The 25723-nt window shown below is 35.0% G+C and overlaps 1 protein-coding gene across 2 annotated transcripts in view; it reads right to left on the minus strand.

Moving 5' to 3' along the window:
- Positions 1–8084: 8084 nt before the first annotated feature.
- LOC123564578 (serine/arginine-rich splicing factor 3-like) overlaps positions 8085–25723 on the minus strand; it is a 33427-nt gene continuing 15788 nt past the window's right edge. For both annotated transcript variants that reach the window (XM_045358256.2, XM_045358255.2), the window contains 6 exons: positions 25044–25142; positions 24534–24575; positions 23085–23120; positions 22461–22502; positions 21663–21710; positions 8085–16518 (listed from right to left, as the gene is read on the minus strand). In XM_045358256.2, coding sequence (XP_045214191.1) covers positions 16500–16518; positions 21663–21710; positions 22461–22502; positions 23085–23120; positions 24534–24575; positions 25044–25142 — 286 coding nt within the window. In that variant the 3' untranslated portion in view covers positions 8085–16499. The remainder of the gene's footprint in view (positions 16519–21662; positions 21711–22460; positions 22503–23084; positions 23121–24533; positions 24576–25043; positions 25143–25723) is intronic.

Raw genomic sequence — 25723 nt, forward strand, 5'->3', positions numbered from 1 at the left:
CGTAAGATATACTGTATTTTTAGATATAAAAATACATTTAATGATATCATAAAATGAATTACTGATATCATAAAATGAGTTTAGGATATCACTAAATATGATAGTGAAAAAAATAGTAAATCGGCACCCCAAACATCTGCGCCGAGATAAGGGAAGTAACTCTGTCCGAGAGTTCAGCCTGCCATTACTCTAGTGGTTGGGGTGGGGAATGTAAAAGTACACAAAACACTGAGGCAGTAAGATTTGATACAACAAAAGGACATATAAGTACATTGTGAATATCAAAAATTTCTTGATTTGTCTCCTACTTTGCCTACTTTCATAAAAAATGTCACACTGTCATACTAAATCTATTCCTTTTTATATAATTTCCAGTCGATGAAGCAAACTTATTTTGTAATTTATTCATTAAAATCTTCTTTGTAGCTTTGTAGTATGCATTCCTTTATCTTAGAATGTGACTGTAATGTAATCTCATGTTTAAGGTGACAGATTAAGAAATATTGAAATCATGGATATTGCCGTGAAATGATACATAGCCTGATTTTTTCACTGATATGCTTGTTGTGTGGAGGCAATATCAACGGAAAACCAAACAAATAAGCTCATTTTGTTTTTCGTAGGTAATTATATTCACTAGTAGTGTGCACCTTTGCGCATAAATCACAGAAGGCTTTGTCTAAAATGGCTTTAACATATACCATGAGTCTTGCAGAATTTCAACATTTTATGTAGAGGACCCCTTAAGCCATCAGTTTACCCACAGGCTAGTACAGTGTACTTGCTAAGATTTGTTGTCTAAGGTGGCTTTAACATGCACCATTTTGCCTTGTAGATTTTCAAGATTTCTCCCGGAGGACCACTTAACCTCTTTCAATAACTGTACTCCAATTAGTCATGTGACTTGTGTATATTTTTTCAACCTGATTTGCTGCAGATAATTTAGCCTGAAATGGTTTTAAAAGCAGCATTTTCATTTTTAGAGGAGGGCCACCGAACCTCAGTCCCTACATATACTCATTTATTCGGGATAGGATGTACTTGTTGATACGATTTGCTCAGATTTCTTTTGTCTGAAATTGGTATACATGTAACATGCACCAGTAGTCTTGCAGATTTTCAAGATTTCTTAAACATTTCTTGAACACTTATCTATTGTACGATTTTTAATGTCCGCCCTGATTACTTTTTTATCAAAGTCTGTAAGAGATGTTATTATTATTATTATTATTATTATTATTATTATGGTCAGACAATGTGTAGACCAATATTGGTTTCTGATCAACACCTGGAGGACGCTTGGACCAACAGCCGCCAGATTTTATAGGACATAGTCCCTTTTTGTTTTTAGAAACGTTAAATGTCAATGTAGGGTAGCTTAAATATTTTCTAGTCAGTCATAATGGCTTGAGCCACCAAACACTCCGATGGAGATGGAGAGAGCTCACAGCCAGCAAAACTATATCTAACCACCATCATATTCATAAATTTGTTCGGGAAAACTCACACACACACAGAGTTAGCATTTAAGCATCGTTTTTATACATAAAATTATGTTCCAAACATAAATTGATGTAGTTCACATAATGTCGGACCCTGCATATATTCCGACCACTTACTGACATTCTGTCCGATATGGGTATACACACTGGGCTTTGACTGACGATGGGTTCAATCTTTATTGGGTTATACGCTTTGGTCAGTAGATGACAATAATCATTCGTGGACCAGTAGGTCAAAGGTCAAGGTCAAAGTAAACGATAAACTAGAAGGTGGAATTGGTCCAATAAGTTTTGCGTTCATATTTTTTATCCCATTTTAAGTCCATCTTTTTTTTCTTACTTCTTTAAACGGTCAACATAACATGGTTTTAATATGATTACAGTAGAGTCCTTATTCACCAGATACCTGTCTTAACCGGTCGTTTAATATTCAAATATATACACTAATCGAAACCTCTAACGCCCCCTCACTTAGAGTACATACAGCGAAACCACAGCATCCATATAAACAATATTTGCTCCGTGGGAAAAAAAAAACATGCATCTGTATTTTTGCGACTTTCAAAATTTGGTAGAGGTCGTAAACTTATGAAATATTCCATTTTATTCAAATTTTCATATGTTCTAACAATTGCTAAATGTCTGAAAAAATTGCATGAAATGCACTATTGGTATTAAGAAAGGCATTGTCAAAAGTATTGAAAGGGCCTCAGAACTGAGTAGATCTACCTCGATATTCTGGAAACCGATCGGCTTCTGTCACAAATATATCATTCACAAAATGTTTCTGTGTAGTGGCCGTTTTTTAATATTATCTTGGCGGTAGTTAAGTATTAGCCAGAATTGTTTGCATAAGAACTTTAAATTTAAGCCGACCCAAAGAACCAATTAATACTTTTAGGACAAGATGCGACTTGCAAGGAGACGTTCGTAACTAAGGCTATAAAGAAGCAAGCTAGCCGACATGTTGCACTATGAAATTGTCAACAAAGCCTTTTTAAAACGATATTACCTTTATGAAAGCAAACAACTCTGCAGAATGATTTCCGTATATGCATTTCGTATATAAATGATACAGTACGTATCGTTATTAACCTTTACTGCTATATATCTAAAGTGGAATGGTCCATCATTCAGTTTGGGCTGTACCATTTATTATTCGAAGGGGTGCTCAATGAAAATTTACTGAATGAATAGCGAACAGTGTACCAAGAAGAGCCTGCACTGGCCACAAAGGCAGAAACACTTGTCGCCAGCAGGCTTATTTTGTTATAAGGTTAATTTGGCGATTCAGACTAACAGCGTTCGTGGTAACACTTAGCTACTGGTTTGGTACTCGGGTACAAACAACACAAAGTGATTTGTCAGCGAGATTTAGGTAGTACTTTTGGTACTTGGGCACTCTAAATTTATATAAAAACAAAACGAAACACAGTGATTTAACATCGAGACCCAGTTACTGGTTTGGTACACGGGTACTCTAAAAATATTTGGACAGAGTAATTTATTATACTGATAAAATAAATAATATGGTCTGAATATTTTGATATTTAATGGCTGCTGTTATACGTTTAAATGACTTAGAGTATACATTGGGACAATGACAATGTTGTGTGTTTGTGTGTGTGTGAAAATGGTAACAGGATGACTTGCACTTTTATATTGCTCTTTTTCATCTTTTCTTTCTGCTATAGCCTATATTTGGCTACTTGCTTTACAAAAGTTGTTTGGACTTTTATCAGCAATACTAAAAAAATCAACTCCGTGACACAGTTTTTAACCGAATGATTTATATTTTAATAGGTTCTGTTTGCTGGTTTGACTAAAGTAGTGAACCAGCATTTCTATTGGTATTTAGATACATCATAAAATTATTTCTAACTGCAAAGAATTAGCTCTTAGTAATTAATATTGAAAGAAGCTAAGAAAACACTTTAAACTAGTGATTTTCTGGAGAAAAAAAAATAATTTCAAGTATTACAGAACTTTTTACTTAACAAACGTTATCATATTTCAAAGTTTTGTTACACAGTTTGTAACACGACTAGTTTTAGTGATATAATCTTGATTTTTTGCAAAACATATGAAAATATGGCCCTATTAGATCTACATTGATAAATTATATCGTTGAGCATACATGCGAAGTATTTTTCACTCGTTGATATAAAACACACTAGAAGTTACATTTTAGCTTTAAACGACAAAACCCCGACACCTAATAAGATAGATCTCTTCACACTCTGTAATTTAACGACGTGTAGGCCTAACAAAGACTTGACAAAGTAAATACGGTTATTGGCGCTTATCCGGGTACGACAAATCGATAAAGTATGTCAATATCATGAATATGTAAAATATTTATATTAAATCCATAAGCAACAAGCCACGTCACGTCCCGAAAACAATGCACGTACTGGATACGGATTTTGGCAAATGTAAGTTTCACCATCCCCGATTTCCAGCTTACTTCGATACCTGTCCTTGTAGTTCATGTTCTGAGTTTTTTTTTTTTCTCATCCGTTCCAACAGTCGTTGCTTGGCCAGGGACCAACAGGCGCGATACTAGAGATAGCCGAGTTAATATACAGGCACCCCAAGCATCAAACCTGTGGTCCCCGGGCTACCCCGTCCACCCCTTAGCACCCATAGGGAGTCTGCGGGGTTGCTATGGACGAGACCCAGGAACCGGGAACTTACTCAGAACACGAACATTCCGAGAGGTAACGAAGTAAGCTGTGATCAGTTTGAGTAAAATTTGCACTTCGCCAATATCCATTTCCAGTCCGCCATAGTTTCCGAAATCCGCACGTAGGTCGAAGCCCACTGCTCACAGATCACCTTCGCTATAGCTTTCCAAAAATGGGGGCGTTCCGAAGTTTAATGGCGAACACAGCCTTATATACCTACTGCATACGTCATTTTTCCAATAATAGATAATATCACTTTTAAAGGTATTTGCCTTTTTTTAATACAAATATCAGTTTATGCTCTAACACAGTATTAATTCCCCTTATCAGTACATTAGAATGTTTTTGCGTAGGTTATACAATCAGAAGATTCGGACAAAAAAATAACAATTGCCTTCAAAATTATTGTTATATCATTTATATTAATCGATTTCGTGGCATTAAATATATAATTATTGAAATCCGCAGGAATGTTTGCCAATAAATAATAAAACAATACAACAAAGGGGGGTAATAAATGCCGTTTTTCCATCTACTTTCATCACAGTATGTTGGGTTCATTGAAACCTTGAGTCAGAAGTCTAGAAAGAACATAATTTGCTTAAAGGCTGAAAGAACGGGATTTTAGTTTAGCGCGCAAGGAAAATATGGTCATACACCTTTAAATATTGCTATGCTGATAAAGCAGATTTCACGTTGTGCAATGTTTGGCTGGCCTAGATAGCAACTAAATACAAACATCAACGAATATTACAGCTTATTATTTATAGTGATCCGAGTAATTGAAAGAAATCATAATTCCATACAAATTGCATTAATACTAAAGCAAATTTTGTATTTTAACTTTATATAAGCATGTTTCAGGATTTACAAAGTCTAACAACAGCTTTTTTCTCTATTTTCTGATGGCATTAAGGAATTAATTAAATAAAAAAAATGTTTAATCCAATCCCCGGAGTTCCAAGGCTGATCTAACGTGTTTCGTGGGACGGGTGTCTGTAGGGTTAAAATAGATACGTATAGCTAGCTATGTACACAAAATTTCTTTTTTGCAAGCTCCCGACAGTAAACCCGGAGCTCTTAAGAAATGATAGGTATTTATTACATATCACAAATATGAAATTCTCAAGTTTCTTTTGAAATACAATGATATACACCAGTAAAGAAACATGAGAAAGGTATGCCCCTTTTTCCTACGGCATCGCTCTTTCATTAGTTTTAAAGGAGACATCGTTGAAACTACCATCGGCTAGGTACACATCTTGAAACTGATGGGACATTCTCTACATTTTGAAAGGGTATGCATCCACTCTAAAATGGACCATTTTACCATTTCAGCCTCAAACGTGTAGTGATCACTAATCTATATCATGTATATGACATTTATGTATTAAAACAGTTGTAGTCATACACGATGCACAAACGTATATGGAATACGAAATTATTTGTTTTTTACCAGCCTTACACATTCGGCTTATCAGGATGGATGATTTATAATTTTGATATTTTATAGTCGCCATCCCTCTAAGGAAAGCGATCACCCAAAAATTATAACTCTGTCCTAAACACTAAATTATTACATACTATGAAATTCCACTAACAAACTAAGTTTACTCAATTTGAAAATTTGAAAACATTTGTACATACAAAAGACAAGTAGAAACAGGCCTTGAATCGGTTCGTGTTTAGGTAATACTGTAGTAAATAAGTTTGCTATATGTCCTATATAAAATTAACAAACTTCTGACCGCTGTAACACATAGTCAGGCCCATTAAAAAATAATTACTAGCATATGTTCATAAATGACCTACCCCCCCCCCCCCCACCCCCACCCAACAAAAAACACCAAGAAAAGTAGGGGTCATGTATCTTCTAAGAGAAATTTTTTGTCTGACAGGTCAGCACTATGGATATCTTTCAAACTGACTTCTAAAATCCGGGTATGAACACATGTGTAATAAGGTTTGTTTACATTTCTATAAATGCAACCATTCTCCTAAATGCTTTTAAAATGTCAAGTATAGGTCTACAATGAAATAAAAACAGGAACCGGCTTTCTTACGGACGGGTACATTTGGACCTGCTTTGGATAGAGCGCAGTAGCAACTTTACTGAAAGCTGTCACATATAGTCCGAGACTAATTTTAAAAACGAATTACTAACCTTACATTCATAAATTGTCAAACATTCGTCTTATAAGTTATAGCAAGACCAATATTTCTCTTGTAAATAATGGAGGCAGATCAGCATAGACATATCATGGCTTCATCTCCAAAGTGCTCTTCATGTAATTGAACAAAAGTTAATTTTTAGAAAATCGACTTTTATAAAGTTTTCCATAACTAATGGGACATAATTTTGAACGAGGACACTCTCGCTTAATATTAATTCAAATAAAGTTAAAATGTTTTAAGTGTTCTCAGTAAGACCTTTCTGGTGGCCAATATGCGAGACCTTAGCGTATTCCAGTTTTTGACGGTAAACAATTTTCAGCCTCATGGTCACTTTGACTATCACCTTTACCACGACCTTATCACCATATAAAATTAAGGAGTACTCTATTGACCATAGACAAACATGCTATTACCTTAAGTTGTAGGTCCTAGTGACTTAGCGTGCTCCATGTAACTGGCCATCTGGAAACAATTTAGTCAATGTAACCTTAACTGTTGATGAAATAAATTTAACAAAAAAGAATCATCAATTAACCATTGGCAGTCATCCTATGAAATTTGTAGGGCAAATAATGCTCCAGATACCGGTACTTATCAGAAATAAGGTCACTGTGACCTTGACCGTTGATATACTGATTCCTACAAAACAAGAGCTGTCGGAGGACAGCAACGATCGACTATTCAACAGCCTTGTTAATTGAATTAATGTAAAAGCTGAAAAAGGAGCACAATTTTGTAAAAATGCAAAACAGAGTTATGGAACCTGTAGAATGCATATCCGCTCATCGAAGTGGAAAAATGTGCGAAGTTTCAATCCATTCCAATTAATGGATACCGAGATACCAGCTTACATATAAAAAACTTGACCAAATCGGGACGAAGATGCCAATATGGACGCACGGGCGAGTCCAACAGCCCTAACTATTCTCTAGTCGAGCTATAACTGGCCGTAGGAAAAAGAATTCTTAAGCTAATGATCAGAAAACATTTGCAGTTTCAAGGTCAATGTGACCGTGACTTCCGGCTTATTGACCCTCAAAGCAACAGTTGTTAGCATATTAGTGACTGGGAATAACCCGAAGAGTCTGAAAGGAGTAGGGGTATATCTTATTTCATTGAGCTAAAATATATTTCATTCAAAACGTCATTTAGACCTTGACCTTTGGCCTATTTCAACAGGGGTCAAATACTGATCCAAGAAATCATCCTATAAATTTTGTAAGCTGTAGGCTCAATGGTCATTCAATTATGGAGCAAGAAAATTCACGGTCAAGAACACTGTGACCTTGACCCCACATAATTACAGGTCATCAACAGACAACTGGCAATCATTTATGAAGTTTAACAGTTAAAGAGCCCTTACAGATTATTTCTGGATAATTTATTCTGGAGTATGGAATAAGCCATGTTATGGAATAATGCGTCCCCTATACTTTTTTCAATTAGTATAGGCAACACCTTGGCCTGCACCATAGTATGATCCTCTCTGAAAATGAGATTTACCTGGATACAACTCTAGTCAACTAAGAAATGACCATACTTTTTCAAAATTAGCCTTGGTACTACACCTTCCCACAAAGTTTGGTTGAAATCCTTCAGCAGTTTCAAAGTAGTCTGGACAAACAGACTGATGGACAACACAAAATGAATATATTTCCCCTCATATGGTGAGACATAATTACACTTTAAAACATGAAGCAAATACAATAAAACAACATCACAAGGTATTTCATATTTAATTCCGCCCATATCTATATTTACACAATTTAACAACACTAACATAATGTTCAGTCCAATCTGATCATCCAAAATATATATCTTTAAATCAACATTATATAACATAATGCAAGAGGTCTTGCAGAATGGATAAATACAACTGTACTTTGTTTTACTGTATGCATAATTATATTTGCTTTGCAAACATTTTGAGCTCATGGCCAACCTTAAGAAAATCTAGATATTTGCTCTGAAAAAGATTTGTGCTTATGAGGACGCATTTGTCAGGCTGAAAAGAATAACGGAAGCGACTGGAGGATACTGACTATCCTTGAAGTATTGCCAAAAAGATTTTATTTTTATATGAATAATAAGTATTAATAAATTATTAACAACATCTTATCAATAATTTAACATGACTTTATGTTATAATGCATGTATCCTTGATTACTTCAAACTTTCTATACAGTAAGGAAATGGATTTATTTGTAGTAACATGTACTTCAATTTTGCACCTTAGAAATAACATGTCAATATAATTTAAACAAAGACGCATACAAAAAAAATGGGCGTGTACTACTATAGATCTGATGTGTGTATGAAAACACCCCAAAACATTAATTGGAAAGTACACCCCAAAACATTAATTGGAAAGTAACAGAACTGATGTTTGACATTGTTACACATGCATTTTCCTAATTATGTATCTATTTCATATCAAAACATCTCATAATTATTTTGCTTCTCTGTATGATAATTAATTGTTGATTATGTCAAACAATAATGAAGTTATTAAAATATAATATCCACTGCATGTCCTCAAGGAAACAATAAAAAAAACACCTATCAAAAGATATTTTTGTAAGTCACATACAAGTTTTGTGTACTGTTATGTAAAAAAGAAATTCAAGCACCTCCACCCAACGTCCTGCCGAAATGGGAATATTAGAACTCCACAAAATGTAAGTAGTCATACAGTAGTTTGAACATATAAGCCCAGTGCAGCAGTCCTAGGAATTTTTTTTTCAACATATTATATGGTGCTGACAAAACAATTCTCAGACTTAAAACTTTACACATCACATGTATCTTCCAAGAAAATTGTGTAATTATTTTAGATTAACTGAAAGTCATATTTATAAATTTACAAATAGCTTTACAAAAAAAGTTCAGTATGTGTGTAATGTTACTTAAATTTTGTGTATCTGTTGTCAAAATGACATTAAGTATTATTCAATACTGTTTTCTCATAGTTCTGTAATTCTCAGTTGTGCTTGTCTGTAATAGACCCTTTCAATGTTGGGTGCTTCTAAATTTTGCAAATAAGGATAAAACTATGCAGCAGACATTTAATTTTTTCCCCAAAATATATGATACAGACAACAAAGTCAAATGGGAATATGCCCCAACTACACAACTTACGAAGACTACTGCACTTGTGCTTTCAGCCTTAGAGGAAAATTGTAATTTTAATGAGATGTATTTTTTTTAAATGCACATGTATACCAGCACATTTATTTATGGTCTCACACTTCATTCCATTAAAACCTTAAACAGTTCTTCTACTATAATCACAAACATAAGAAAAATATCTTAATAAATGTAGATAAAAAACACTACTATGAAAGAAATGAATAAAAAAAGAAAATACAAACATATCTTCACAATGGTAGGATTTCATGACTTTTTTGTGTGTGTGTGTGTGTGCTAATTTACACTGTTGAGCAGTTAGGAACTCTTTTCTGCCAGTTCAATTTTATTCACATGTAAGTACGTTGTCCTACTCATGTTGATAAAGTCCTTCTTTTCATATGTAAGAACAGAACATACACATGTACACTAGAGCAATTACTTAAGGTAACTCATATACCCATTTAAAGGGCTCCTTCACTCCCCCTCTAAGCCACTGATATTTGTGTTAAGTATCATTAGATTCACAAAACTGTGACATACATACACTGGCACAGAGATAACGTAAAAACAATTTATCAGTAATATGGAAAATTTAAAAGTGGCTGAAAGCCTATTCTAGATGACTTGCACACTGGAGTCAAAAGATGATAACACACACTAACATCTTGAAAATGAAGTAATTCCTTGATACGAATCTGGGCATAACAGCTATGTGTCGTATTCCATCAATACCACAGCAATAATGCTATATGAACAGTTTTGATTCATGGATGCATGTTATGGAAAGAAGGACTGAACCACTGGCAATCACAAATTGTTTGATTGCAAAATAACCCATGATGAACCTGGAAAGCATTAAATTTACTAATTTTACACTCAATATGTCTTTATGTATCAGATTTGCTAATTTCAGCAAAACAGGTTCAGAAATTATGATTTGTGACAACTGTACCCTAGCTTCTCATAAATAGGGAGGTTATCTTAATCATTATTTAAGAAAGAGTTATCGTTCTTGTGCTCTCATTTTCTTTCCTTGCCTTCTATCATGGTATCAAGTTGCAGTAAATTCCCTTGTGTGGAGTCCAAGTTATCACTCTAAATGTTTTGTGATGGGAAAAGATAGAACAAAGTGTTTCCAATATTGCCCCATAAACTCATTTGATGGGGTAGAAGATGTTAATAATTTAACATATTTTTTATTACTTTTTTCCATAACCAAACAGAGATGTGTTTTGATGGTACATATACTTCCAAACAACTGCTGCATTTCTAGTACAAAATTTGAGCTCCATTATGAATGAAATATTTTACAAATGACCTTGACTATTGTCAAAGGATTAAATCTACAGATGCGACTACAAAATATAATCTGTCTACTCGTGCACATACACTAAACTATATATATATATATACGAGTGGCAAAAATACAACAACACAATATTGATCCCCGAAAATTGCATAACTGCCATTAAAACATCAACGTATGTTAAAACTATACAAACATTAAAATTTCAAATGATAAAATTAAACACAAAATGGTTTAACAAGTATAATGCTAATATATTTCTAGTTGTTGTTTTTTTTTAACATGAATAATGCTTAAATCAACAAAAAAAAAAAAAAACCAATTACAATTTTACAATTACTGTTTTACAATTACTGGTTTACAATTACTCACATACTATGAAAAAAGGAAGTTTTTTTTGAAATTTGTAAAGACAGAAGTGGTGTTAAAGAAGGTATAAAAAGAACGTTCTTGGTCCCAAAAGGCCTAAATTTACAATGGGAAATACCCTATCAAAATTGTTTTTGACAAAAAAATCAGAAATACTAGTAATCAAGACATTTTGAAACTTTATGAATTCCCAATACCACCACTGGAGTTCTTTTGAATGATGTATGATATTCATGATATTGTCAAATTTAACCTTTACCCTGCTAAATTTCTATAATGAACTTGTCCATCTTTCAATTTTGGACAGTACCATTAACTGTTAAAAAAGGGTGCTTATCAAAAATATACTGACTGAATGGCGAAGAGTGCAGACCATGATCAGACTGCACAGATGTGCAGGCTGATCTTGGTCTGCACTGGTCGCAAAGGCAGAATCACTTGCCGCCAGCAGGCTTAAGGTTAAGGAGGAATCAACTAAAAACCTTGTTACAGAAAATCTCTGTGTTCCTGTTATAAAATTTTCATTATGAACTCAATTTTTTTATCTACAATGAAAGTCTCTCTGTTTGAAATGTGGGCACTTTATAAGAAAATCAGCAAGTGAAAAAAACATCAACACTGAATTACAACTATTAACTTGTAATTTAGCATTACTTTCCTGTGCTTTTTCAGACCTTGTGAAAGAGAATGACTCCTAAAATATAACTGGTCTCCTATCAGTGTTAATAGAATATATTTCACAAGTAACACATTTACTTAAGTACAAACAAAAACAAATACAACACAGAGTGAGAACTATAGTGAAACGTTAATAAAACTGAGTGAGAACTATAGTTTGAAACGTTAATAAAACTGAGTGAGAACTATTGAAACGTTAATAAAACTGAGTGAGAACTATAGAGTCTTCAAAAACAAATACACATAAAAAATGTCTACAATTTCAAAAAAACTTTAAAGATGAAGTGAAATCAGCTCAAAATGAGACCCCAAATTGCAATAGTGGTGTATCACCTAAATTGTTCTGATATAACATATAGTGTAATAATATTTCAGTAAAACTGTCAAGCATAGACCTTCCATGTGATTTCAGCGAGTCATTGCAATGTGTCTGTATATCTGCTAGCACATATTAAAAGCTTTACAGACTAGGAATTATCGTGGCAAACTTGATCACCTATGCAAAATTTATTTTTAAAGTATAAATTAAGAACATAGATCCTTTGACACAATCGTAAAATGTTCACACACCAATTCAGCCTCTCATTTATAGTATGACTTTAATTTTTATTTTGCAAAGGTAAAACTTTCTATACACATACGATGAAAATATAAGTCTACAGACTGCAGTGTTCAAATGGCAACTGTCTCATAGATGACAAGAAACCTGTGATATCTAGGTCTTTGTAATGGTCAACAAAATGGTCAAAATAGTAACTACAGGCACCAGTAAAAATTCTGCAATTAGCTAAAAAATGAGTTTATTTTAGTTTGTGATGAAAGCTTAAAATTTATTTGAATCAACTTCCTAGAAAAACCAGTACTAAGAAGGTCTGGTTGTGACCTCAGCAAGACTCCAATCCTAGACCTTTTGGTTGAGATGCCAACATTCTAACCACCCCTTCTGTAAGGTCACATCTATGTCAACACCATGATTCCATATGAATACCTGATTAGCCTGTACTGCAATCCCAATTTGAAATGAATGTCAGTAAATCCTTGTTTTAAATTTCACATATCAATTTTCTGTGTTGGGAGTGTTCATAAAATTCTGACACAACCTGTATTTGAGCTGTGCCGTGAGAAAACCAACATAGTGGCTTTGCGACCAGCATGGATCCAGACCAGCCTGCGCATCCGCGCAGTCTGGTCAGGATCCATGCTGTTCGCTTTCAAAGCCTATTGCTATTAGAGAAACTGTTAGCGAACAGCATGGATCCTGACCAGACTGCGCGGAGGCGTAGGCTGGTCTGGATCCATGCTGGTCGCAAACCCACTATGTTGGTTTTCTCATGGCGCGGCTCATATATTTCCCTATTAAACAAAGACGATGTGTATTATTATGCAACACATGTACTGTTTGTGTGTCATAATTATGATGACATGGCATCAAACATCACATGGAAAAGAAAACCACATGAAAGAGGAAAATATTTCGTGAATATCTTTGAAGATGTAAACAATAATCTTAGATAATGTGTGAGAAACGAGATAATATATCTCAAACAGTGACTTGCTCTTGAATAAAATCATTGTTTGTCATTAGGATGCAGTCCTTCGCATATGTACTCCATATAATGAAATTATTCAACCACAAATCACTGTTTGGGATATATTATTTCTTAATTATACTACAGCGAACAAGAGGACCATGATGGTCCTGAATCGCTCACCTCTTCCCACATGACCCAGTTTTGAGTATGACGTCGTTTTTTCTATTATTTGACCTACTGACCTAGTTTTTGAGCTCATGTGACCCAGTTTTGAACTTGACCTAGATATTATCAAGATAAAAATTCTGACCAATTTTCATGAAGATCCATTGAAAAATATGGTCTCTAGAGAGGTCACAAGGTTTTTCTATTATTTGACCTATTGTCCTAGTTTTCGAAGGTATGTGACCCTGTTTTGAACCTGACCTAGATATCATTAAGGTGAACATTCTCACTAATTTTCATGAAGATCTCATGAAAAATACGGCCTCAAGAGAGGTCACAAGGTTTTTTTATTATTTGACCTACTGACCTAGTTTTTTAAGGCACGTGACCCAGTTTCAAACCTGACCTAGATATCATCAAGGTGAACATTCTGACAAATTTTTATGGAGATCCATTCACAAGTATGGCCTCTAGAGAGGTCACAAGGTTTTTCTATTTTTAGACCTACTGACCTAGTTTTTGACCACACATGACCCTGTTTCAAACCTGAACTAGATATCATCAACATGAACATTCAGACCAATTTTCATACAGATCCCATGAAAAATATGGCCTTTAGAGAGGTCACAAGGTTTTTCTATTATTTGACCTACTGACCTAGTTTTTGATGGCACGTGACCCACTTTCGAACTTGATCTATATATCATCAAGATGAACATTCAGACCAGCTTTCATACAGATCCCATGACCAATTTTCATGAAGATCTTGTGAAATATATGGCCTCTAGAGAGGTCACAAGGTTTTTCTATTTTTAGACCTACTGACCTAGTTTTTGAAGGCACGTGACCCACTTTCAAACTTGACCTAGATATCATCAAGGTGAACATTCTGACCAATTTTCATGAAGATCTTGTGAAATATATGGCCTCTAGAGCGGTCACAAGGTTTTTCTATTTTTAGACCTACTGACCTAGTTTTTGATGGCACGTGACCCAGTTTCGAACTTGACCTAGATATCATCAAGATGAACATTCTGATCCATTTTCATAAAGATCCCATGAAAAATGTGACCTCTAGAGTGGTCACAAGCAAAAGTTTACGGATGGACGGACGGACGCACGCACGGACGGACGACGGACACTGCGCGATCACAAAAGCTCACCTTGTCACTTTGTGACAGGTGAGCTAAAAAGCTATGTATCAAAATTACTTTCTATAAAACCTATAACCACATTTTTGTATAACTGTAACAGCCCTGATGTTGATATTTACAAGAGTACATATTCCTACTGTTCTATATGCCCAAAATTTCATGTTTCCATTTGTGTCTATACATACTTATTTCTAGGTTTTCCAATTCTATTCTTACTATGGATGTATCAGCAAAGCAGTATTACAATAATCACGCTTTCAACCTCGGGATGACGTCTCTAAAAACTAGCATAGAACGCAAGCTAAACTGTGATATCACTAATATTCATAGACTCAAACTTTCCTGGATTTCAATGTTGAAATAATCTGAGAATTTAAATCCTAACAAACAATTAAAATCCCCCATTTATCTTAAATTCAAAATCTTAAATTTACATATTCATAATTTCCATGAAATAGCTGTTGGACAAAACCATAAAATTTCAGGCTCATAAAATTTAATGATTTCACAGACTGTCTATAGTAACACTAACAATGACTTCCCTAAATCTGCTCACCCAACTGTCTGTCATGATGTTGAGGAGGGCACATAAAAAATCATTCGCCTTTACCGATTTGGCCCGTAATTGAACATTAACCAAAATCATATTGGTATAAACACTCTGCATAAATAGTATTAAGATTATCGAAGAAATGACAATGCTCGATTCTAAAACATCCTGTTACAGGTATAATGTATTTTTTATAAATCAAGGGTCATTACTCTTGACCAAATGTTTCAATTTAGCCGGTAATCAAACTTGACAAATATCTATTGTGTTAAATTTTGAAAAAAATTTGTTTGTTTTGGGGTTAATGCCGTTTTTCAACAGTATTTCAGTCATGTAATGGCGGGCAGTTAACCTAACCAGTGTTCCTGGATTCTGTACCAGTACAAACCTGTTCTCTGTAAGTAACTGTCAACTTCCCCACATTAATCAGAAGTGGAGGACTAATGATTTCAGACACAATGTCGTTTATCAAATAGTCACAGAGAACATACGCCCCGCCCAAGGATCGAACTTGCGACCCCGCGATCCGTAGACCAACGCTCTACCTACTGAGCTAAGCGGGTCGGTCTTCGAGAAAAAAACAACAAAAAAAACCCAAAAAATGTGCATGCTAAAGTGTAAACAAACCAATAAAGGACCAGAGATGGACAGGCATACAATGACCCTAAAAGATCACCATCAGCACTTTGTGCTCAGGACAGCAATAAATTGATCTATGATCATAAATACATTCCATTATTTTTACTATAAATATACAATCTCATTGTACAACTACAGAACTGATATCAGCAATTATTCATACATATCAAACAGACTGAAAATGCTTCAGAATTTCATGAAATTTTAATTTTTCTATAAAAATCCTTATACTTCTCTATTCTATGAATGAAATGAAATTAATATTACCATGAAATATTTTGAACTTCAATTCCTATGACAAGTCAAGATTTTATCACAAAGTAACATAAATATATCATTCTCTAACCAAATATGTGCAATTAATAATCACAGATACATCATAATTCTCTTTGTGACTTCCTGAATTTATTCCAGTAAATTTCATCTGTATATGAAGAAAAACTGTGATTTGAAGTGCAACACCTCTGGTTCAACAGCGTTCTGGTGCATTAACACGTATCAGTTCACAGTTAAGTTGTGTTTTTTTTGTGTGGATCAACAAAAACAACCACTGTTTGACACATGTATCAAATACCTCTGGTTTCACTTTTCCTCTATGTCAGTTTTCAACACATCAATCACTTTCACTTCTCCTGAAACAAAGAAGTTTCTCCATTCTGAAATTTAATTTCTGTTTAATTGTATGAAGTGTACCAAAGTGAAATGATGCAAGGTTACAATTAAAACAGAAATAACTAGAGTTGTCACAGGAGTGACGAATTATACCCCCACAATATGGCCTTGTCACAGAACTAAGCCAATGTCAAAGCTGAACTTGCTTGACCTTTGACCTACTGACCTCAAAATCAACAGAGGTCATCTGCTGGTCATGATCAACCTCCCTATAAAGTTTCATGATCCTCGGCCCAAGCTTTCTCAAGTTATTGTCCGGAAAAGGTTTAAATGACCTCTGACCTTTGGAACCCAAAATAATTATGGGTCATCTGCTGTTCATGACCAACCTCCCTATTAAATTTCGTGATCCTAGTCCCAAGCGTTGTGAAGTTGTTGTCCGAAAACCGTTTAAGTGTTCCGGGTCACTGTGACCTTGACCTGTGACCTGCTGACCTCAAAATCATTAGGGGTCATCTGCTGGTCATAACCAACCTCACTATCAATTTTCATGATCTTAGGCCCAAACGTTCTAAAGTTATCATCTGGAAACCGTTTAACTGTTTCATGTTATTGTGACCTTGACCTTTGACCTACTAACCTCAAAGTCGAACATGACCTGTATTTAATCATGTTACACCTGTGTACAAAAATTTAAGATCCTAGACCCAAGCGTTCTCAAGTTATCATCTTGAAACCGTTTAACTGTTCCGAGTCACTGTGACCTTGACCTTTGACCTACAGACCTCAAAGTCTAACTTGACCTGTATTTCATGATGTTACATCTGTGTACCAAAAATTATGATCCTAGACCCAAGTGTTCTCAAGTTATCATCCGGAAACCATTTAACTGTTCTGAGTCACTGTGACCTTGACCTTTGACCTACAGACCCCAAAGTCAAACTTGACCTGTATTTCATGATGTTACACCTGTGTACCAAAATATATGATCATTGGCCCAAGCGTTTTCAAGTTATTATCCGGAAACCGTTTAACTGTTCAGGGTCACTGTGACCTTGACCTTTGACCTATTGACCCCAAATTCGAACTTGACCTGTATATTCTGATGTTACACCTGTGTACCAAACATTATTAAATTCAGTCAAGCCTTTCATGAGTTATCATCCTGAAACCACAAAAACCAACGGACCGACCGACCACCAAGCTCACTCCTAAATACCCCCTCAAACTTCGTTTTGTGGGGGTATAATCATGAATTCTAATCTGTACAACTTAAATCAAAATTAATGATCCTTCAATGGAATAAAATTAATCCAGTTTCAGCTAAAACACGGTGGCGATACCCTGGGTATGCAGGGGTGCAAAATTGCGGCGGAATCTCTCGATTCAGGTAACATTTTTCATTATAACTGTCTTAATACTTAACCAATTTTAACGAAATAAAGACGAGTGCCCGCTCATAAGAATACTACACCCTCGGCTATAAAGTTTGGACTCCTGAGTTTCGTAGTTTTTGTGAAAAGTGCAACGGCGCATTCTGATGGAAAAAATGCAACTGCTATGTAGGGGGGCATTTTTATGAAAATGACTAAACCAACTATCCCCGTGTGTCTCGAAAAACGGCTTGTAGGGCGGAACTGGGCTTGACATGTTCCAAAGCTGTTGTAGAACTTAGCAAGTGAAATCGCCAGTTTTCGGCAATTCCGGGCGATTGAAAGGAAATGCTATGTGGGGGAGGTGTTTTCATTATGTTATGTGGGGGTGCTTTTGACATGTGTGGGTGACTTAACTGGCTGCTAGGCTGCTAGAGGCACGCAGTGATATGATCATTTGATATAAAAAGTATATATAATATGGATAGAAATTATCTCATGGAAAAAACCTTTTCAAGAATATTTCATTTTGAAGGTGGATGTGAAGTAAACATATAAATGCCTTCTACGGACACATTTAGGTACATATCTCTGGAACAGATTGTCAACTCTGTCCGTTCAGATTCGTACTTGTATTTTGATAATATTCCCTGTTTTTATCCCCGTATCCGTTAAATCGGGGACAATATCTTTGTTGCTCTCTCTCTCTCTCTCTCTCTTTCTCCAAACGTAAACATATCATATAAATAATTCATTTCTTAATTGACGTCTTTGAAACTCACATACTTTACTCATTGTCATATCACCTTTACATTGATATATAGACATGTTACAATGACCTTCAGGATAACTTTTTCACGGTAAGACACTTGGCAATTTTCCTATTTATCAAATTAATGCTAATGAATGATTCATTTCTTGATATATTTTGTTTTGTTTTGTTTTCGGTGCTACGAGTGCCGTGGCAGCAATATTTCCTTATCTAATTTTCTGATTAACTGTTTTAACTTTGAAAAAAAAATGAAGAAGAACGTGTTAGTAGAAACATATAGTGAAAGTCAAAATCGTAGCATGATATTTCAAACCGAATTGTTGTATATTTGATATTTAGCCTGTGTATGTGAACGAGTTTGACCCATCAAAATATTGTTCGAACGGCCAATTATTTCCCCTATGTACTAGCAGTAAATTTATACGGGCCAACAAGGTTCTTGCAATTAAAAAAAAGAACTGAAAGGTTCTATTTAATAATATTATGTTTTACGTACAGTTTCTTTTTAAAATAAGGAGGAAGATAGTGATATCGAAAATGTTTAAAATCGTTATTTAGACAACTGCTTTACCACTAAGAACCATAGAATATTTTAAGTTTCAGCTGTCATGACTATATTTCAGTACAATACAATTTCTAATGCCACCTTTAATTTTTTTCCAATTTCTTTAAAAGACTTTTTATGAATGTTACCATCGCTGTTCCTGGTTGTGGAGATGCAGCCAATCAACTGATATAAACCCCGGTCGCAAAATTCGCAAAAAAACCAACAGCGGCAACGGAGATATAATATGTTTTTAGTAATACACGTCGGGGTTAGTCTTACTGAAACAGCATTTGTATTTCAAATTAAATTTTACTATTCTCACATGACATTTGCACCGGTGGTAAATGAGATCGTGAAGCGTTTTCTTCATTAAATAAAGACAATCTTTGTGGTATAATAGCAATACTGAAACAGAATTGCATTCATTTGGAAATGTGAAGTGATTACAACTTTTTAATATTACAGTATTGAGTATGTAACATTAAAATAAATGACTTACTATTGGTAATTATGTAGTTTTATTGACCTGCCTAAAGGTAATATGTGTTTTCGTCCGTTGCCATAATGTGTTTAAAGGACTACAATAAATCACTAGAATTTGTCAAAATATACCATCGCGTATCTATGCCGTTTTTTGTTGGATGGATTGTTCAGTTTACATTACAGCCAAATTGGTTATAAAACCTGACAAAGGTTATGGGGATTTTAATTATTTCCGATTTTTAAACACAAAGAAGGACATTGTCATACTTAAATACATCAAAGTGAACATCTTGTCACAAGAATTGGTATTTGTGAATATGAGTCAAATGTTTGAAGTAATAAAAACATTACAGCAAACTAACTGTTTTTAGCGTTTAAACATCACAAGAATTGGTATTTGTGAATATGAGTCAAATGTGTGAAGTAATAAAAACATTACAGCAAACTAACTGTTTTTAGCGTTTAAACAGTAGATGTCAAATATCAGATGGACATCAAAATGACTATGTTCCGAATTTTAAAAGTAAAGGTGAAAAGTCAAATATAGGTAAAGGTCAAATATTAAAGAATATAATTGAACATCTTGTCAACAAGGTTGTTATTTGATTATTAACCAAATTGGTCAAGTACTAATTTAGAACAAGTTATGGCCAAATTTAATATAATAGATCCAGGCCCCTTATGACACCTATAGCTTTATATCTAGGTGTCGTATGAAAATGCACTCTCCAAAGGCCATAGAAGTATCGTGATCAAGTTTCAAGTTTCTAGTGCCAACGATGTATGAGAAGAAACATGCAAAGACGCTGGCTTTATTTGTCCGTATTATTGCGTGTCTTTAGCACCCAGTTAACTTGAGTCACCCCCACATGTCAAAAGCACCCCCACATAACATAATGAAAACACCTCCCCCACATAGCATTTCCTTTTAATCGCCCGGAATTGCCGAAAACTGGCGATTTCACTTGCTAAAGTTCTACAACAGCTTTGGAACATGTCAAGCCCAGTTCCGCCCTACAAGCCGTTTTTCGAAACACACGGGGATAGTTGGTTTAGTCATTTTCATAAAAATGCCCCCCTACATAGCAGTTGCATTTTTTCCATCAGAATGCGCCGTTGCACTTTTCACAAAAACTACGAAACTCAGGAGCCCAGGCTTTATAGCCGAGGGTGTAGTATTCTTATGAGCGGGCACTCTTCTTTATTTCGTTAAAATTGGTGAAGTACTTAGACAGTAATAATGAAAAATGTTACATGAATCGAGAGATTCCGCCGCCATTTTGCACCCCTGCATACCCAGGGTATCGCCACCGTGTACAACTGTATTTGTTAGTTGGGATTTTAGTAACACTGACTCAGTTTAGGTCATGTGCCAACTTCCAAGCTTCAATGTTTACAGATGGCATTAAGTCATACATGGATGCAAACCTGGGTAGAAATACCAACGTTCTGCATATACTGTGTAGCTCCCTTCGATAAGCATTTTCATCCCTAAACAAGGTTCGAACCAGCAGCACTAAAAAGTAAGTGGTTTAGGTCAGTGGCTTTGATCACCCATCTATGGAGGTTTAAAGGTAAGAATGCCACATCTAAGTAATCAATAAAGTTGTATGTGTATTGCATCTAAGGTGATCATTCATGAATTCTGCAGCTATTTCTATAACCCAGGATGCAGTTGTGTTTTTTTTTTTTGTTTTTTTGGGTGGTGGTGGTGTGTGTGTGTGTGGGGGGGGGGTTAATGTTACACACAATATATAGGTTATGTGGTGATTTTCCAGCTTTTATATGGTAGAGAAAGACCCGAGGTGCCCTTGCATTACTTCAGGCATGGGCAGGTTACCTGAGTAGAACCACTAACCTTCACCCAGTGGTGAGGGGAAAGTGACTTAAGTCAGGAATCGTAACCATTCGGCCACAATCACTGAAAAATGAGAGAATTTAAACTGGACTGAACCTGCATAAGACATGCACATAGAAAAAGAGTTTTACCTATCTTTTGCAACATCATCTGTGTCATCCTTGGGGACCGAGTTCTGCCTATAAAAATAGATTTATAGTCACAAGATTATTCTCCTATAAATTGCTTTTGTCAAGTGATGTTTGATGTAACCTTTAATAAGCATACATTTTTTATTAATTTCCACAACATAATACAAAATTAATTACACAGGTTCAAAAATGCAGCACAAACAGAATCACCCTTCTGCATGGGTTTTACATATACACCAAATTTTCCACTCTGCCTTTTTGTCATTCCTGCCCATAAGATAATTTAATATATGAAGATTCCAAAGTTCTTCAGTTCCAGCAAATCCTTGATCAAGTAGCTTCAAAATAATGTAAGTTGATCAAACTATATTCTGTTTCCAACAAACGTGGGTCTTATAAGAAATCCATCTATTTGTGAATTATTTAAATATAATTCAATATCTTTAAAGCAATACATCATCCTAAATAACTTCAAGGGCAATGGAAATTTTAAAATTTCAATTTTTGGCTTTCAGGAAATTTTAATAAGAATCATAGCAATATTTTGCAGAAAAAAAAATATATAAAATTTCCACAAGAAAGTAAAAATATTTTCACAGACCAGAATTTTACATTTCCAAAAAATAAATTAAAATTACTGAAGGGAACATATCTCCAAGATTAAAAAATCATCCCTGGGGACCTTTAGAATGATGTGTAGCTTACTGCTAGATCTTGCTTGACAAAACCAAAATGCATGAAAAACCTGTTTAAGGTTACAAGGATAAAACAGTAGAATGTCATGAGAGATGTATATACCTGTCCTTCTCTGATCTGGCCTCACTTGGGGACCGCCTTTCTCTGTTAGAGAAAAGAAATGAGCCATGCCATGAGAAAACCAACATAGTGGCTTTGCGACCAGCATGGATCCAGACCAGTCTGCGCATCCGCGCAGTCTGGTCAGGATCTAAGCTATTCGCTTTTAAAGCCTATTGGAATTGAAGAAACTGTTAGCGAACAGCATGGATGCTGACCAGACTGCGCGGATGCGCAGGCTGGTCTGGATCCATTCTGGTCGCAAAGCCACTTTGTTGGTTTTCTCATGGCACGGCTCAAATGAAATTTTACTGTATTATGTAAGTTGAAAATAAATGCTCAAAGAAAATTGCACTCTTTTTTTGCACAAAGAGAATCTGAATAACGCATTTTTGAATGAAATTTGCATGTTTAACCTGTAACCTTTCAGTCATAAAGCCAAAGCTCTAACCACTAAGCCAAGGACACCTGAAATATACATGCCTAAACTTCTTACTTTTATCATTTAAATAATTCTGGACTGTTTTCGTACATAATTACCTAACTGGGGTCATACTACAGATCATATTCTTTAGAAACAGAATTGTTAAGTTAATTAATGTGATAGTTATCTCAAATCAAAATTACCTCTTTACATCTGTATCTTCTGACTCAGACTTTTTTCTGAAATAATACAGACATCTTTTTAAAACTTACAATTACCCAAATATATCACTGCTTTTCAAATTCACTGAAAATCAAACATTTATTCACCCATAAGTATTTGTTTTCCCCTAACATTTGTCAAACAAAGTAAGGAGGTGAAACCAAAAGTGCAGAATATAATTCCTATCAATTGCCACACATATCAAATTATGTTACTACATGTAAGTGTTTTCGTGCAAGTCCAATTTAAATCAGAAATGACATAAAACAGCATTTTTCTGTCAATCCTGGGAAGGTATGTATGAAAACAAGCTCCTTGAGTAACCATATAGAAACTGTAACATCACTAGTTTTCGGTGAGACAATATTCTTACATATGAAACAAGGTGCCTTACTCCCTGTCTTAAACCTCACTCTATCATTCTGATATACAAAATATATGCACATTTCCATGTGATGTCATATCAACATATGAGCCGTGCCATGGGTTTGCGACAAGCATGGATCCAGACCAGCCTGCGCAGTCTGGTCAGGCTCCATGCTGTTCGCTTTTAAAGCCTATTGGAATTGGTGAAACTGTTAGCGAACAGCATGGATCCTGACCAGACTGCGCGGAGGCGCAGGCTGGTCTGGATCCTTGCTGGTCGCATACCCACTATGTTGGTTTTCTCATGGCATGGCTCATATCATCTAACGCAATACAGGCATCACAAGGTTGTACTATATTTGATCTTCTATTCTACATAAAAGACATTTCAAAATGGAAAAGATATAACAGAATGGTGTTACACTTAATTCACACACACTATATAGGTTTACTGGTTATAAGGTGTGAAAAATAACTCATTAGATGTGTACATTAGAAGTTATTCCACAAGACGTGTTTATCTCCGCATTTTAAAATTGTTAAAACACAGTAATGTGATGATGTCATGTCCACCAACAATATTGTGCACCATGCATGCTCCATGAAATAATGCATTCCTTTTACATATACTTTACATGATGATGAAAGAATATGAATCAGTTATACCATGCATGAGTATTTCACTCTGGTTACACCATCGTGAAATTATTCCGCAAGCATCATATTGTGAAAACATGGTTCTGCTATATTATATTATTTCCTAATTTATATATGACATTTTACGTTTATGAAGAATTTCATGCATTCCTAAAGTACTTCAAGATGGTGCTTTAAAATTAAGTTATCCAGCTCTCAGGTAACTTTCTGGCTGGTAATAAGGCTCTGCCTTAACAGATACCCTCAATCCTCGAGCAGAAAATTCCATTCTATACCAGCAACTACAATCTATTATTAATACCATTTATCATGCTGCCATAGTAGTGAATTATACAAACAGATTGTGTCTTCAATCAGTGGTTCCCCTAAAAGTCTACTATAAAAACTGTCTATAGTTGAAGGCTTACCTTTCAGTTGATCTGTCACGACTTTTGCTCTTTGATTTGTCCCTGCAACACATGAATTTTTCTTGTATAGTTATCGTACATGTTTTTGCAAAATGTTTGTTTGTTCATTTTGATTTCGTTTCATCACCATTTTTCAACAGTATTTCAGTTATGTAATGGAAGTCAGTGCTCAGATAACCTAACCAATATCCCTATATTCTGTACCAGTACTAACCTGTTTTCCACAAGTAACACAACTTCCCCTCATGGATCAGAGGTGGAGGACGAATGATTTCAGATACATCAACTATAAAATCCATCATGAAGAACATATTATTCTCCTGAAGTTCAGACTCGCAACCTCTTGATATCTAGTCTCTTGCTCTGCCTAATGAACTACCCAGGCAGGCTACCTGTATAATGAAGCATTTTCAATACTTCGATGCTATTCCTAAACTACACACTGTAAACCATTAAATATTGCCATTTTATCGTTCTGAAAATTTTATCCATATCAAATTAAATAATTACCTATCTACATCCCCATTTTCTCGTTTGGGACTGACTGATTTACTTCTTTTATCAACGGAACCAGATTTGCGAGAGTTTCTTCTTTTACGTGAACCTGACCTGAAATGATAGAACCAGGCAGCTAGTAGTATGCTGTGTATATTGTCCTTTCATGATGGTGATTATTAAAGATGTAGTTATTGGAAAACCAGTGAGTCTGTTTCAAAGATTTGTCTACTGAAAGGGAGTATATAGACAGGCTGATGGAGGACCAACCAATAAGCACAGGATCTCAAAATAAAACCACTGGTTTATTTGTGAAAGACACACAGAGGTCTCAGAACTGTATCAACTGTATAAATTAGCCTGCATGTACTTTGTATCTGAAAGTACAATTACTGTGAAAACAACTAATCTAGAAAAACTCGATCAGTGAAAGGTTTTCACATTTTTGTACCAATTTTATTTGCTCCATTACTGTAGCCTAGTAAATGTCTGTCAGTCAATATGAAATGTATACATTAGTAAATCAATATGTAATTTATATACAGCCTGTTACAATAATCAATTATTCATTTGTTTCAACATATATTGAAATTCAATTCTTTTGCTGGGAATAGGTAAACAGTTTTACACAATTTCATAAGCATCATCTAAAACTTGAGTTTGTGTGGCCTTCCCTTACATAGATGATCTGTTTG

Source organism: Mercenaria mercenaria, chromosome 2 (genome assembly GCF_021730395.1).
Source record: "Mercenaria mercenaria strain notata chromosome 2, MADL_Memer_1, whole genome shotgun sequence".
Lineage (NCBI taxonomy): Eukaryota > Metazoa > Mollusca > Bivalvia > Venerida > Veneridae > Mercenaria > Mercenaria mercenaria.